The 15,152-nt window shown below is 50.8% G+C and overlaps 1 protein-coding gene across 1 annotated transcript; it reads left to right on the top strand.

Annotated features, from left to right (window-relative positions):
- Positions 1-13: 13 nt before the first annotated feature.
- Positions 14-10,561, top strand: SDHB (succinate dehydrogenase complex iron sulfur subunit B; the record flags this gene model as incomplete). The annotated part of the gene is made up of 8 exons (XM_082009317.1): positions 14-88; positions 1,013-1,140; positions 2,446-2,531; positions 4,590-4,726; positions 5,040-5,156; positions 7,326-7,427; positions 7,636-7,758; positions 10,476-10,561. The coding sequence occupies 8 exons, from the start codon at positions 14-16 to the stop codon at positions 10,551-10,553; spliced, it is 846 nt and encodes a 281-aa protein (XP_081865443.1). The 3' UTR covers positions 10,554-10,561.
- Positions 10,562-15,152: the final 4,591 nt, after the last annotated feature.

Below are 15,152 nucleotides of genomic sequence, written 5' to 3'. Positions count from 1 at the left end.
GCGCAACGGCAAGATGGCGGCGGCCGTGGTGGGTGTCTCCTTGAGGCGCGGCGTCCCCGCGCGGCTCCTGCGGGCCGGCCCACGGACGGTGAGGGGTGGTCTGGAGCTGGCCTGCTCTGGGTAGCTGGGCGGGAGACCCTCGGGGGAGGTGTGGTGCGAGGGGCTGAAGGCTTTGGGGGGCGGTGAGGAGGGCTGAGATGGGGGGTCTGGTGGGCAGGAAGGGCTGTGTGAGGGCTGGGTTGAGCAAGACAGGAGGGAGCTGAGGGGGCAGGAGGGGCTGCAGAGAGGGCGGGGAGGGAGCTGGACGGGTTATGAGGGGGTTTGAGGTGCAGTACGGGATGGGAAGAGGGTTCGAAGTGGGTAAAAGAAGGGGAGTGGGCTTGGGGGGGCAAGAGGATGTGTGAGGGGGGTGCTGGGGAGCGTCTGGGGGACAAAAGAAGTGGGAAGGGGTCTGAGATGGGTTTAAGGGGAGATAGAGGTTGGCAGGAGACTGGGGGATGCAGGAGATCCAGAATGGGATTGGGAAGAGACATGGGAACAGGAGAAATAGGAATGTGGAGTAATTCGGGGAGAGGCGAGTAGGGGCAGGTGGCCTGGGGGGGAAGAAGCTCCTGGGGGAATAGCGGGAGGAGGCGGCTTGTCAACCTGGAGCAGGTTAGAGATGTGGCTGGGAGCTGCTGAGAGCAGTTTTGGGGCAGGGAGAGCCTTCAGGGCTCTGGAGGAAGGAATGTCTGCAGGCACTGCAGGAGCACTTGTGGGTTGCCTGTTAGTTTTAGGATTATCTCTTCTGGCTTGTAGAGGAGGGAGCCCCAGGACAGAGGTGGTTGCGTGCGTCAGGGTACACTGCTGTGGCAAATCCCTGGGAGGATTTTCCAAAAACTATGAATGCTCAAATACAAAGCAGTGGTGGATCCTGCAGCTCTCACCCCGAACGTGCGATCTCAAGTCATTTTGTTGCCTGGCTAAAAGCCACCCGCAGGGATCTAAGGGCTGTTTTGCTGTTTGAATACAGATGTGTCGGGGAGCACAGACGGCAGCTGCAGCAGCACCCCGTATCAAGAAGTTTGCCATCTACAGATGGGATCCTGATAAGCCTGGGGACAAGCCCCGCATGCAGACGTATGAAGTGGATTTAAATAAGTGAGTATGCCCCGTCAGGGAGAGGCTTTGCTGCCAGGCAGATGCACTGGGGCTGTGTGTGCACTTAGGTTATCTGACAAATGATGACAGAGAGTGGTTAAGGAGTACTTGAGCTGACAGCTAAAGGTGTCAGCAGTCTTACTAAGCTTCAGGGACTATTAAAACCTTGTTGGAGTGGCCAGGAAGGTGGTGCCTCAGCTGGGTTACAGAGCACCTTGTGCTCAGTGCAGGTAAGATCAATGTTATTTCCTGATAAACCAAATCTTACTGTGATCATGTGGGATTATTTTCCCCTCCCTCACCTGTCAGTGCTGAGTGTGGAAATAAAACTATACTCTGAATGCCAGTGTCTTAACAGCTGCCAGCAGTGAAATGATCACTTTGTTTTGTGACTTCTCTGAAGTTTTACCTGTGTCCTTGAGTTGTGTTGAAGACTTAAATGTGTTTGTGGCTTTAAGAAGTGTTATTTGTATGGTAAATTTTGGGGCATGTTCCAAAAGGAAACTGTTTTATTTATAACTTGCAGTCCCAGACCTGGGAAATAAAGTAGAAGCTTTCAACTCTTCTCATAGTTTTCTTAACACTTAGTTAATTCTATAACTTGCTGGTCATGTTAAACGTGTAGTAACCACCTGCACACTTTGGTGTAGCTATCACTGAGAAAGCTCTTCTCCGCAGTTCTACAAAGGGTTGCAGTCTTCCCCGTGGTGCAGAAACCTTCGTGTGGGCACGTGTGCCTCGATTTCCCTATGCTTTTGCCAGATGAGTTCACCTTGAGCCCTTCTTGAAAGCTTCAGATACAAAGCCATGCAGCGCTCTGCTTAAGCACATGATGGAGAGCTCAAATTTTTGTGTGACTTGCACCACTTAATAATTCCTGGGTGTTTCCTTGACTGCCATATATAAAATTACATAAGTTGTCCAAGACTGTTTTTGTGTGCAGCACTGCCTCTTGTGACTAATGACAGGCAGACTTGTCAAAACCTGACCCAGAAGGAAAGAACTGGTAGTAAGGCACTCTGTTTTCAGTTGTGCTGTCTGAACACTCTCCAGTTGAGCCAAATCTTCAGGGTATTGGGGAAAAAAAGGGCTTTTCTCCCACTCTTGACCCTGAGGTGTGCTGAGGTGAATGGGTTTGTGCTGCTGATCAAGATATCTCTATGTTGTTGCCTGGCATTGGCAAAAAAAAAGATGTATTTTTAATTGTAGTTGATCAAAGTCATTTTTAGGTGCTGCTTAGTTGGAGATCAAGCACTGAGGCTGAGGGGGAATTATACGGGTTCACTGACTTTGTTCTCTGTGTAGATGTGGGCCTATGGTGCTCGATGCTCTGATCAAGATTAAAAACGAGTTGGACTCCACTCTGACCTTCCGCAGATCATGTAGGGAAGGTAAGAAGGATTTTTCCAGCCTGCTAAACTGAAGATTGCCCTTTGTAGACTGTTTATTGCTGACAGCGTACGTGCAACCACTAGAAAACGTCAGGGTAGATGGCAGCTTACCACTCCTCTTCCAGCTGCTGCATATGAAATACCTCAATGAATCAAGTCGTAAAGTTAAGGCTCATATTCACGCGGTGTAATCTCACAACAGTGAGCTTTGAGCAATATGCTTAAACAGTCCCAGTCATTCCTGTTTCTTCCCTAATCTTGTTCATCTTGCTGCCCTCCAGTGACGGACTGCGTAGGGAAATCTAGCCAGAGAGATTACAACAGCAAAATTGAGGGGGCAGACATGGTGAATGGGAATGAATTGTAGGGGCTGCTTTATCTGGCTGCTGTGGCAATAAGAAAGGGTGTAACTGGAAGAGTGCTTAGGATTTCTAGGAATAGCTTCAGGAATCTTTTTTTGGGCCCTTTGACTAAGCTAAGTGATTGAGGAAAAGGCCATCTGGTGGTTTTACATTGCAGAGCTACTGGCTGATTCTGCTACAGGTACAAATCTGCATGTCTGTTTAACTGCATTAAAACCTACCTGTCCAGGTGACTTTCCCTGTTTAAAAAAAAAAAAAAATCCTAATTCATGAGTAATGTTGGGATGCTGAGCTTAAAATGATAGTTGTGGAAGTGCAGGAAGGGAGGATGCCTTTATGGAATGACTTTTGATTTAATTAGGTGGGTTTGCAAGTATGAGAAATTAGGTGCAATTGGTGCCTAAAGATGTTTTGACTTGGATCTAAATGAAAAGTATGCTTTAATGCAGCCGTTTCCCGTAGAATCTGCATAGCAGGCAGAGGAATTTCATGTGGAGTGGTTGTTCTTAGTGTCTGATATTTAGATAGCCAGCACTGTTCCCAAGCAGCTGGAGTTAATTGCCCTGAAAACTTTTCTTTGAGAACCTGAAGACAGATTTTTCAAGCTGGACTGGTTCAATCTTGCCCCTTTTGTACCATGCGGGGGAAAAAAAATCCAATCACGCATTCCTGTTGCATACTTGTGTCTGCAGTTCTGTTGTTTTCTCCAGTTGATTGGAAAATACTTGTAACCATTTCTCGAGTGGGAGGAATAACCTTGTTCAAGTGCCAGCCTTTACCCGGCAGCGAGGGGAAGGATTGCCAATCCAGCAGGCGCTGAGGAGGACTCGTTCCCTGCCAGCGTGAGGAGCAATGGCATTTCTCTGACTCATATCAATTGATATGTGTCAAATCCTTTGAAATTAGAGTTTTGCCCTTTCAACATTTCTCTTTCTAATACGATGTCTTAGGCATCAGTCTGAATTGGATACCCAAGTTCCTGACCTGAGCAGTATCTGTGGCAGTTCTGCAGTGTTTTTTCTTGTAAACCTTGGCCTTTCCTGGGCTACATCTGATCCTTCAATTACTGGGAGACCATTAGTGGTGTCATTTCATCCATTTGTTAAGTTATTTATATGCTGCTTGTTCTGGTGAGTGTCTGTCCTCTCACCTTTGGGAGTTAATGAATGCAGTTTATGGCACTGCTCTACCCTGCTGCAGAAGGCTCAGAAAGAAGCTTCTGTCTTAGGGACTTTGTTTTATGTTCTGGACCTTCAGGGATGCTTTTGACAGTAAGTGTAGGGCTGATGGGGGATGCATCTAGTTCCCGTGTTATAATCTTAGTGCTAGCTGCTTCGCATCAATACCAGCTTGTGCTTCAAACCTGTGAACAAAGCTGAATGTTTTCCCCACCCTAAGTAGCATGTAGAACTAATGAATGATGTGGAAGGGATGAAGTGTCCAAGCCACTTTGGTTTTTGCTGTGGAGGGAAGTTCAACACTGGGAATGTGTTTAGGCTTTAATGAAAGTGACTCCTGTGTTTGTTCTTCATTTAAATAGCATCGTGTTTGGCCCAATGGCAACTTCTGGCGTTTTCCTTGTCACGTACAGGTTTCTTGAAGGCAGCCAGGGGGGCATATTTGGGGCCAAGAGGATCTTCCTCAAGTCAGTTAAGAGGGTAAATATCTAATGCTTTACTCTTTTTCTCCCACTCAGGCATCTGCGGCTCTTGCGCTATGAACATTGCTGGCGGAAACACTCTGGCCTGTATCAAAAGAATCGACCCCGATCTCAACAAGATCACTAAAATCTACCCTCTCCCCCACATGTATGTGGTGAAGGACCTTGTTCCGGTGAGTATCTGCCTCTGTCAGCTCACGACCGAGGGTGACACCGTTCCAGGCAACGCAGGGTTCAGATTGGGTTGGAAGGGATAACACTGGGAGGTGCCAACAAGATCGGGTCTCACAATTCACGTTACTCCTGCTGGTGTTTTCTGGCTTGGGTGGGTCTGAGCTTCACAGCCGTGACTAAATCTGTCCTCATTTGGAGGAATGTGGCAGGTTGAGGTAGAAAATGCTGCCTTCTGTTGGAGTGGTAGCAGATGTTCAATCTCTCGTGCATGAATTTAGCTTAAATGTGACCTCTTTGCCTTTTGACTCCTAGGACTTGAGTAACTTCTATGCACAGTACAAATCCATTGAGCCTTACCTGAAGAAGAAGGATGAGTCGAAACAGGGCAAGGAGCAGTACCTGCAGTCCATAGAAGACCGTCAGAAACTGGTTACTGCTTCTTTTCTACCATTGAAGTCCCTTACAGATAAGACCAGGGTTAAACATTAACATGCAGTAGCTTCTAGTTCCTTTAATGTCAAAGCCCGACGTGGGTGGAATCTGCTCCCTGAAATGCAGTGTCACGGCATACCTGCATTGCTGGGGTAACGTTTGCTAATGAAAGGCAGTCGCGGTTGCGATGGGGACTCTGATCTCATTTCCACTGTCTGCGCTGCGAAACTGTGTGCGTTTGTAAAAACACTGTGAAGGCTACAGGCTTGTAATATTCCAGTGGAGATAAGGCACTGCAGTTTATGCTGGCATGTAGGCTGTCGGGTTCAGCACTGTCTGTCTTGTCTAGCTGTAGCATGCTAAGCAATGCTCTCATGTTGCTGCTTGCTGGGTTTTACAGCCCTAAAAACTAATGGCAAAAGCTAAACCCTTTTGGATGTGGAGACGCAAGCCTGATGTGTTAGTGCAAGTCTTCAGATGTGTGTCTTGAGCACCGTGTTCTTTTGAGGGGATTTTTCTGGGAATGTAATGTTGTTGGTCCAAAGTTTCTGCATAAATCTGAAGGGTGTCTGAGGAACCATTTGAACAGCTGGGACATAATAGCTTTTTAAAAAGCTTATAGCATGGGTAAGTTCTTGTCTGGATTTCCTTGGCTGCCACAGTAAGTGTCATTAAATCAGCAGTTTCTCTTTTGCCTCTGACCTCTCTTGATGGATCCGTCACTCACTGCGCGGTTCAAAGCTCGGCCTGTCAGTGCTCCACTGTGATCGTTTCTGCGGTGCTGTCACTGAGTAGGCACAAAGTGGGCTGGCAGCCTAGATTTTGGCAAGTGGTAAGAGAGGTGGATATGAGCAGAGCAAAGAGGAACACTGGTTAAAGGGGATTCAATGAAAACATGTGAGCTGCAGCCTAATTCTCTGCAGTGATCTTTGAACGCTTCCCGTTACGTGCGTTTGCTGTGGAGTGAACCTCCGATGAATAGAGCAGCCATGGGCCAGAGGTGTCGGCAGCACCGTGCGACTGGTGCTGTGACGTCTTGACGTCTTAACATATAACAGTAAAGAATCCCTATCTGAGGACAACGGTTAGTTCTCCTGCACCACTTCATAATGTTATTTGATCCATATGTAAGGACTAACGGGACTTTCCCTTCACATGGTTTTCATAAAGCGGTATCCTTGAGATCACTTTCTCGTGCAAGTAGAAGTAAACCCAAAAGCAACTGCAAGAGAACAGCCTGTGTGCAGGAGAAACTTGGATACAATGTCAGCTGAAAAAAATCCCACCTTTTCCTTTAAATCATCAATCGTTTCAAATGCTACAATTAGAAATAAGACAAATTTAGAGCAAGAAGATAACTCTTGACTTAACCTAGCTTTGGCAAGCCTTTCCAAAAGACTAATACAGTAGACTTGTTACAAGCTCCCGGGAGTTCTGGCATCAGCTAGCTTTCTCAACTAAATATGAGACCTTTGTCCCAAAACAACTTTCAGATGCATAAATTAAGCCAGACTGGACTCTGTCTCTTAGCCTGGGGGGTTGATAGAGCTACTGGGAGACTTGGGAGACCCTCTGCTCCTCAGAGCTTGTCTTCTGCCCAGTGTCATTTCCATGTAGGTCTAACTTTTCTTCAGTGCCTGAAATAAAAAGATCTTCACCTCTAAAAGTGGTGAAATAGATAAAGACTCGCACCATTCCTGTTCTGTAAGTGTTTGGGGATCCCCTCAAAGCACACACAAAACTCTCAGCTCTTTTCTCGCAGGCTGTTGGGCAAACTTTGGTCTGTCTTTGTTAATTGGTTACATATCTGTTCCTTAGCCACTTACTGGGACGGGCTGGAAGGAATGCAGAAAGATGAAGCAATCTTCATGTTTTTCTTCGGTTTATGCTCTTCCCCCCCTGTTGTCACAAGCCCCTAGTTTATTATATGGGTTGAGTTGGGAGGATTGCATGCATCTTGCTTCAGAGGACCCGCGTATCGGAATCGCTTTCTTCCAGCAGTGCTGCTTTGGCATCAAGTTTTCAGAGCCGCTGTGTTGCGGCAAGTCACTGGAGGGGAAGGCGGTGAGGGAAGCATGTGCTTGTGTAAATCCCCTCTTTGGAAAAAAAAAGGCTTTGTCATGGGTTTCTGGAGTGGCTTGACTGTGGTCTCCCGCCCCTGTGCAGGACGGACTCTACGAGTGCATCCTGTGTGCCTGCTGCAGCACCAGCTGTCCCAGTTACTGGTGGAACGGGGACAAGTATTTGGGTCCTGCAGTACTGATGCAGGTAAGGACGGGTCCCATTTGTCCCTCGAGACTGCTGAGGGACTCCCCATCCAAAAGCAGTACAAATATTTGCGAGCACAGGTGGGATAGTATTACGTAGTCCAGATCCTGCACCAAAATCCCTGAGTTAGGCATTGCTTTTAAAAAGCTCACGCTGATTACAACACCCTGAAGAAGCATTTGGTCTGTGAAATGCCACTGACTTTCAGGCCTATCGCTGGATGATTGACTCCAGAGATGACTACACAGAGGAGCGCCTGGCACAGCTGCAAGACCCGTTTTCTCTCTACCGTTGTCACACTATCATGAATTGCACAAGGACTTGCCCAAAGGTATGTGTGTGTCCTGTGTATATCCCTTTGGGGTTACTGGCTTGTTTCCAAGCACCCTGTTTCCAACCAATACGAAAATACCCGCATAGGTTTTTGTTTTCCTTAAGCTTGCCTTGGGTTGTTCAGCCTTTTGCAACACGGTGACTTATCAGCAGCCTTGCTCATGATAGTGACTGTACAGGAGGACGTGGCAAAGTTTCTGTTGCACACGGCAAGGACCATCTCTTCCTCGAGTAGAAGGCTGTGACTTTGAGAACCTGTCTGTTTTCCAAGATCTAGGAGTGTGACGACAGGGTGCTGGTAGTGTGAGGGTCACTGCCAGAAGCTGTACAGGGAGGTTTGTCCGGCATAGTCCCATCGGTGGTGTGAGCCTTGTGAGTAATATGCTTAACCCCCACACGGTACGACCTTAAACTCCCAACGGTAGCAGCTATCCCTGATGTATTGTGCAACTTGTGTAATGGAGAAGGCTACGGCAAGTTTTCAGCGCCTTTGGGGCACGTGTATTATGCCGATGTCCTGCTGTCGGGGCATTCCCCAGACGGTCTGTTCTCTCTGGTTTTTCTTCTGAGGACTGAGCAAGCTTTCCCAAATCAGAGCATGCCTCTTCCTCATCTTGCAGTTTCCTTGTGCCTGTTGTTGGGCAGATTATCGAGTTTTGCTTTGCTGCCAGCTGTGCTGTTTTCTAGCCAGCCTTTGCTTGCACCTAGTAGTAGAGTAATTCTGGAGCTGTGAAATAATGTGAAGGCAAATGCTTGAGTGGATCACAGATGTGGGGAAAAGGAGAGCCCAGAGATCTGAGTTGACAGGTCAGGACCACTGCATCCTGATATTTTTTTTGGTGGAGTTTTCTGAAGTGATTCACTGACTACGAATAATTCCCCCTTTGTATAGGGAGCTAGCTCATGATCTGGTGTCAACCATAGTTCGGCTAAAGGTGAAGGTTCAACTTAAAGATCTGGCTGTATGTAGGAATGTACGTAGCACAGGGAAATAGCATGCTGAGGCTTGGTCTCAAGTTTGAGATACGTTTTATGGTTAATAACACACTTCCACTGGCATACTCTAGTCCTGACTGTTGTCTCGATCAGCCCTGGAAGACTGTGCGGTGAGCTGTGCACTCGGGTAATGTCCTGTTGGTTCTCTGTCCCACGGTGCTGCTGCTGTAATCGCAACCATAGAGCGGGACAGCCGCAATCCCCTGCTCATTTTCAGATTAGACATGCTTGATTTGGTAGCAGTTCTGCAGGATTAAGGGCCTTTGCAACATGACATGTATCTAGAACCTTCTTAGGAAAGGTTAGCTTTAGCATTTCCATCTTGTGGATTCGTGTTCTCGCTCACTTTCCTAGTGTCCTCCAATGCACAGCGCCTTTTATATTTCAGAGAAGGAGAAAAGCCACATCTCTTGTACTGTCACTGTGTTGAATTCAGCAAATTCAATTTAAAAGTGTTGAATTCAGTCCTGCTTGAACTTATTAAAAGTTCCTATCGCTCAGCCGCTCATTCTTCTCTTTGATCCTCGCGTTGCTGATTAAAACCAGTCCTCCAAAGTCAAATGAGCATTTTTCTTCAAGCAGTAGGAAGTGCTGCTGGTTCAGCCTCCAGGTAGAGGAGGTGAGCTCCAAGCTGGAACACTGCCTTTACCCCAGGCTGGCTTGCTCTTCCCTTCTAAATTGAGGCTGGAGTGCAGCAGACCTGTATCAGCAGACATCTGAGGGACGCTGTGTACCACGGTGCCCAACCTGCCTGGAGCGGGCTCTTCAGAGCTGTCCCTCAGTATCCTGTAACCTCATAGAATAGAATCATTAAGGTTGGAAAAGACTTTTAAGATCATCAAATCCAACTGTCAACCCAGCACCACCATATCCACTAAACCATGTCCCAAAGTGCCACGTCTGCATGTTTTTTGAACACTTCCAGGGATGGTGACTCCACCTCCCCAGACAGCCTGTTCCAATGCTTAGCCACTCTTTCAGTAAAGAAATTTTTCCTAATATTCAGTCTAAACCTCCCCTGGTACAACTTGAGGCCATTTCCTCTCTTCCTATCGCTGGTTTCTTGGGAGAAGAGACCAACACCCACCTCACCACAACACCCTTCCAGGTAGTTGTAGAGAGCGATGAGGTCTACCCTCAGCCTCCTCTTCTCCAGACTGAACAACCCCAGTTCCCTCAGCCACTCCCCACCAGACTTGTGCTCCAGACCCCTCCCCAGCTCCGTTCCCCTTCTCTGGACACGCTCCAGCACTTCAACGTCCTTCTTGTTGTGAGGGGCCGAAAACTGAACACAGGATTTGAGCTGCGGCCTCACCAGTGCCAAGTACAGGGGCACAATCCCTGCCCTGCTCCTGCTGGCCACACTAGTGCTGATACAGGCCAGGACGCTGTTGGTTGCTTTGGCCACCTGGGCACACTGCCGGCTCATGTTCAGCCGGCTGTCAACCAGCACCCCCAAGTCCTTTTCCACTGTGCAGCTCTCCAGCCACTCTTTCCCAAGAAGAGTGCTTGGGGAACCTCCTGGCCTTTGAAAAGAAGCACAATATTGGGCTGGACTCCCAACTTTTGGGGAAAAAAGGGGTGCTGAACACCTCTGCTAACTATTTTTATAGTAGCAGCATATTTGTGAGTTTACTATGACTTGGATCAGGGCAAGGTGGGAGGATGCTGTAATGTGCCGATTTCCAGAGGAGCTAACTGAAACTTTTCTGTTTTCAGGGTTTGAACCCTGGCAAAGCAATTGCTGAGATCAAGAAGATGATGGCAACTTACAAAGAGAAGGCGACCGCCGCATAATGCTGTTCCCAAACTGGAAGTGTAACGCAAAAACGTGCTTTACCTGAAAGTAATTTATACCTGATTTAGCAAGAGAAGGTTCCAGCAGAGAGTTTGGCATCTTTCCCATGGGTTTGCATGTACAATAAATCCTGTAAAGAACAAATAAGAGTTGTTATTTTATTAATAATATTGAACTGATGCCTCTGTCATAGAATCCTGAACTTCTCTGGTTTGTGGTTTTGAGCGTGTAAGCGGCCAGGGTCGCCTCTGAGGATCTGCTGTGGGATGAGGATTTGAAAGTGGCCCCACAGCAGGGATGGAGAGGACAGAAATGCTGGAATGACCTTGATCCCATGTCTTTAAAGCAAATGCACACGTGGGAAGAAACCTGCAAGCAGTCAGCCCTGTGGCAATTAGCAAGAAAACAAGGAAAGTGGCTGGGAAGGGGGAATGTTGGAAGAATCTCGCCCTGCTCTGAGGTCCCTGAGGCTCCTTGGTGAGGAGCAAAGCAAGGACCTGGAGCTCACAGGCTGCAGGCATGTGGCAAAATACTGGTGGCGGTGCCACTGCCCTGCTGGGGTGCTTATTTTTATTCCAAATTCTAAAGCATATGAGGTTTATTAGAAGAGGGTTGAATCCTTCTCTTTGCTCTAGTACAAGTGGGTTTTAGCTCCGCATTTCTCAAACTTGTGATGTTTGTGGTTGTTGCTTGAAGCGGTTGTTTGCAGTTTTGGAGAGGTGGAGAGAATGGAAGGGCTTTGCTGTTTAATAGTGGTGGTTTTTTTTTTTTTTTACTTAGATGTAGTAGAAACTTCTAGAAACGTCATGTTGCCACTTCTGAGCTGTGGTACGGTAACCAGGATGCTGCCCATGAAGATTGGGGTGCTGTAAAAACAGTTGTGTACAGCTCTAGAAAGGCCAAAATTACCCTTTTTGGTTTTTTCCATACCTTTATCTATCCTACAGTAAGGGAACCTTGTGGTGCTCTCGAAGCCAAGCTGATGTCGTGCTCTTAATTCTCATTTGCAGAAATACTTATTTCTATTTCTGGAGTTTCTTCATTCCCAAGAGCTGAGGCAAGACCGACTTCTGGAGGTCGGAGACTGGACGCTTAAAATCCACGTGTGTTTTATTTATTGCTGCGAAGAGGGTTGGATGGAAGTGCAGCGGCGTGCGGCAGAAGCGAAGCCAGCCCCTCGTTGCGTCGACTGTCGCTGCGGCGGCTGAGGTTTTTCTCTTCCCATTTAACAAAATCCTCTTCACCTTTGGTGCATCCAAGGAAAGCCTTGGCTTTTTCTCCTTTCCTGTGAAAGAAACTGAAACTGCATTGTGCAAGGATGGGTACGGGGGGAGAGCCCTTGCTTTTTGGCCGTAGCTGAGTGCGGCGGTGGTGAGCAGCCCCTTCTTGTAGGGATTTGGCTGTTTCTGGCAGCGGTTTTGCAGCGATTGGAACCCCCAAAAGCCCAGTTTGGGCTAGAGGTGTCTGCTCTAGGGATAGGAGTTGGGGTACTGGCTTCAAAATCCCCCTTAGAGCACCTTTCTGAAGGGGAGTCTGAGGGGTGTGCAGGGCTGTGCAACCGAGGGGGACAGAAAGGGGGGCTGCAACACCCTTTTTGGGGAGCAGAGCTGGTGCGTTTCCGTGCAAGATGTGTGGCTGCAAAGCCCTTTTTGGGGGGCAGAGCTGGTGCGTTTCCGTGCAAGATGTGTGGCTGCAAAGCCCTTTTTGGGGGGCAGAGCCGGTGCGTTTCAGTGCAAGATGTGGGGCTGCAAAGCCTTTTTTGGGGGCAGGACCCCGGGTATTTTGTTGGGGGGGTGGTGCAGAGCCCCACTCGTGGGGCAGAGCCCGGTGCATTGCGCTGCCACGGAGGGGCTGCAAAGCCCCGCGAGGGGGAGCAGCCCCCGGGGGCGCTTCGTTGCTTTTGGGAGGGGTAGAGAACTACAACTCCCAGCAGCCCCCGCGCTCCGCCCTTCCGCCGCGCGCCGCCGCGGCCGCGGGGCGCCCGCACCCCGGCCCACGCGTGGCCACCCGCCATGAGCTCAGGTCAGGGGGCCCACGCGTGGGGAGGGGGAGGGTGTGCTGTGTGCGCGGCCCCCCGCCTCCCCCCTCCGCTTGCGTCGATGTTTGCGCTCCCTGCGTGGCCCCACGGGGGTTGCACCCTGCGCGACCCACGGGGGTTTGCATTGTGCGTGGCCCCGCGGTTGCACCCGTGCACGGGCCCCCGGGGGTCGCGTTATGCGTGACCCTAGTGTTGCGTCGTGCGCGGCCCCACGGTTGCATTTCGCGTGGCCCCCGGGGGTTGCGCTCGTCCCCCCTCAGCCGTGCCTGTGCCGCGGGTTGTGCGGCAAGGGGAGGCTGCGCGCAGGGCGCAGGAGGGAGGGCAGCTGGGCTTTACTGTGCCTTATTTTTTTGCTTTATTTTGCTTCGTTATTTTGCTTTCTTTCCCCCTCCAGCAAGGTTTGCAAAAGGAGGAGCAGGGGATGGTGCAAAGTGGGGTGCTGCCCCTCCCTGGCCCCGCAGATTTTTGGGGTGGCAGAGCAAGGAGCGCAGCGACGCTCCCCCGCGCGCCCCGGGGTGCTGTGGGTCTGGAAAACGCTCTGTGGTTTGCGCTTTTTGCCGTCGCGGCCTTCGCTCGCCGCTTCGCTACGGCAGGAGCGGTTTTCGCTTTGCATCCCGTCGCGACACGAGCTCTCGGCCCCGCTCCTGTCGCCGTCGGCGCACGAGACTCTGCGTTAAGGCGCGCGTGGATTAATCCCTGTGAAACGTGGGGGAACAAAATGCGGGCGACGCTTTGCGAATACTCCGAGACCACCGAATCCCACGGCTGAATCCCTGCAGCCGGAGCGAAGTGGCGTCCCGTTGCGGCGTCTTCAGCCGCCGTCGTGGAGACGGGAGCGGATTTGAAGGTTGCAAAGAACCACATTGCCTTTCTGACCCCGCGCCCCGAACGATCCCGGGGTTTTCTTGCGCCGGTAAAAGGCGACGTCGCGTGAGCGAGCCTCGACGCAGCATCGCCGCTGATCTTAAAGCCGAAAGATCCTTTGCAGGGTTTGCAAAAAGACATCCCAGCCGTCCAGCAGAAGCTGAGAAATGCGACGTCGCGCTGGAGAAAGCACCCGAGGTGCCCTGCGTCCCCCGCGCCAGCAGCGTTTCTCGTTGCGGGGCGTACAGAAGCGGCGCAGCCCGTGCGACCTTTGCCCGTTTCCTTTCGAATTTGCCCCGGTTGGCGCGGAGGAGTTTCTTGAAGACGAGAGGGGAAGAGCTTTGCGGCAGGAAAGGGAGGAGTGCGACCGTGCCGTGGCCGGCCGCCCCTCACAGGGCTCTTGGGGTGCCGGGCTTGCCCGGCTGTGCCGCGGCCGTGGTCCCTGCCACCGCGCTGACCCTGCTCGCAGCCCCGCGGGCACCCTTTGCCCATCTTTTGCTCCAGATCTGCAGCGTGGCAGCCCACGGGGGTTAAGCCTTACCCCCTTTTTCCCTTCTCCGCTTCATTTAAGGGTACCCGGGTTTCACACTGCCAGCCCGGGAGGCTGGCTCGAGCGGCAGGAGACGTTCTAATCCGGGCTTAACACACCAAAACAGGGATGGGCTGCGAGGAGCACAGCCCCTCTCTCCCTAAGGGTGGTAGGAGCGCTTTATTTAAGCAGAATCGGGAGGACAATGTGGGGTTTGGCTATAAACCTCCTTTTTTTTTCCCTCCCCTCACCAGGGATGCTCTGTGAAGCCGCCGGGCGCTTTCTCCAGCTCGGCGGGTGGTTTTGGCGTACGGTGAGGTCTTGCAAAACCGGGTGCAGGAGAGGTCAGGGCGATGCCTGCCCGGGGTGGGGGAGAAACCCGCCTTGCCGGAAGGGTTTGATGGCCGTTGCCTCAGCCGGTGTCGTCAGCACGCGGTGAAGGAAACGCGGTCCTTGCCACTGGCTTCCTCCTCGCGGGTGACCCTTCCCTACAAATCCAAACCAAAACCAGTTTGAGGTGGACAGGGCTGCTGGGGGGGCACCTCGCCTACGAGGACTTTATTTTCTCACCCCCCTCAAGGGTTTGATGCACGAGAGCGATTCCCCCAGGGTTACCGGCATCGGCAGAGCCTGAATCCCCGTCTTCCCCATCCCCACCTTGTATCGAGCCCGTCTAGTCCTTTTGTTTCTTCCAGCCTTGGGGCGTTTTTCCGGCTGTGCTCCGTCGGTGGATGCTGCCGCGGCTGGGGACGACCAGACCGCCTGGTAAAACACGTTTGCTGCGTGTTTCTCTCCGGTTGGCTCGCGCGGGCGCGTTTATGTTGGCTCGGTGGAAAGGGCAGGAGAATCGACGCCATCTCATCTCAACGCCTCGCTGGGTCTGGGCTTGCAGCCGGCCGTGACATCTCCCATCCCAAGGCTGCTCTGAAAGATCCTCGCGAGTTAAATCTTCTCCTACACGACCCAAACGCCATTTTCCTTTCCTTATCCCTCCTTCCTTCCTTTTGTCTCATCCCGATTTTCCATTTCCCCATCTCCAAGGGCCCGGGTTGACCTTACGAGCCCCATCCCATCAACCAGACCTTGCTGGTTTGCAGCGGTAACCTGCCTGCGTGGACCTTCCTCTTGCGTGCAACCTCTAGCCTGCGCGCGTGGATGGATGGATGG

The sequence above is a fragment of the Phaethon aethereus genome (assembly GCF_964289735.1).
Source record: "Phaethon aethereus genome assembly, chromosome: 21".
In the NCBI taxonomy this organism is placed as follows: domain Eukaryota; kingdom Metazoa; phylum Chordata; class Aves; order Phaethontiformes; family Phaethontidae; genus Phaethon; species Phaethon aethereus.
The sequence above is the reverse complement of the archived record's forward strand: the minus strand, read 5'-3'. Positions and strand labels throughout refer to the sequence as shown.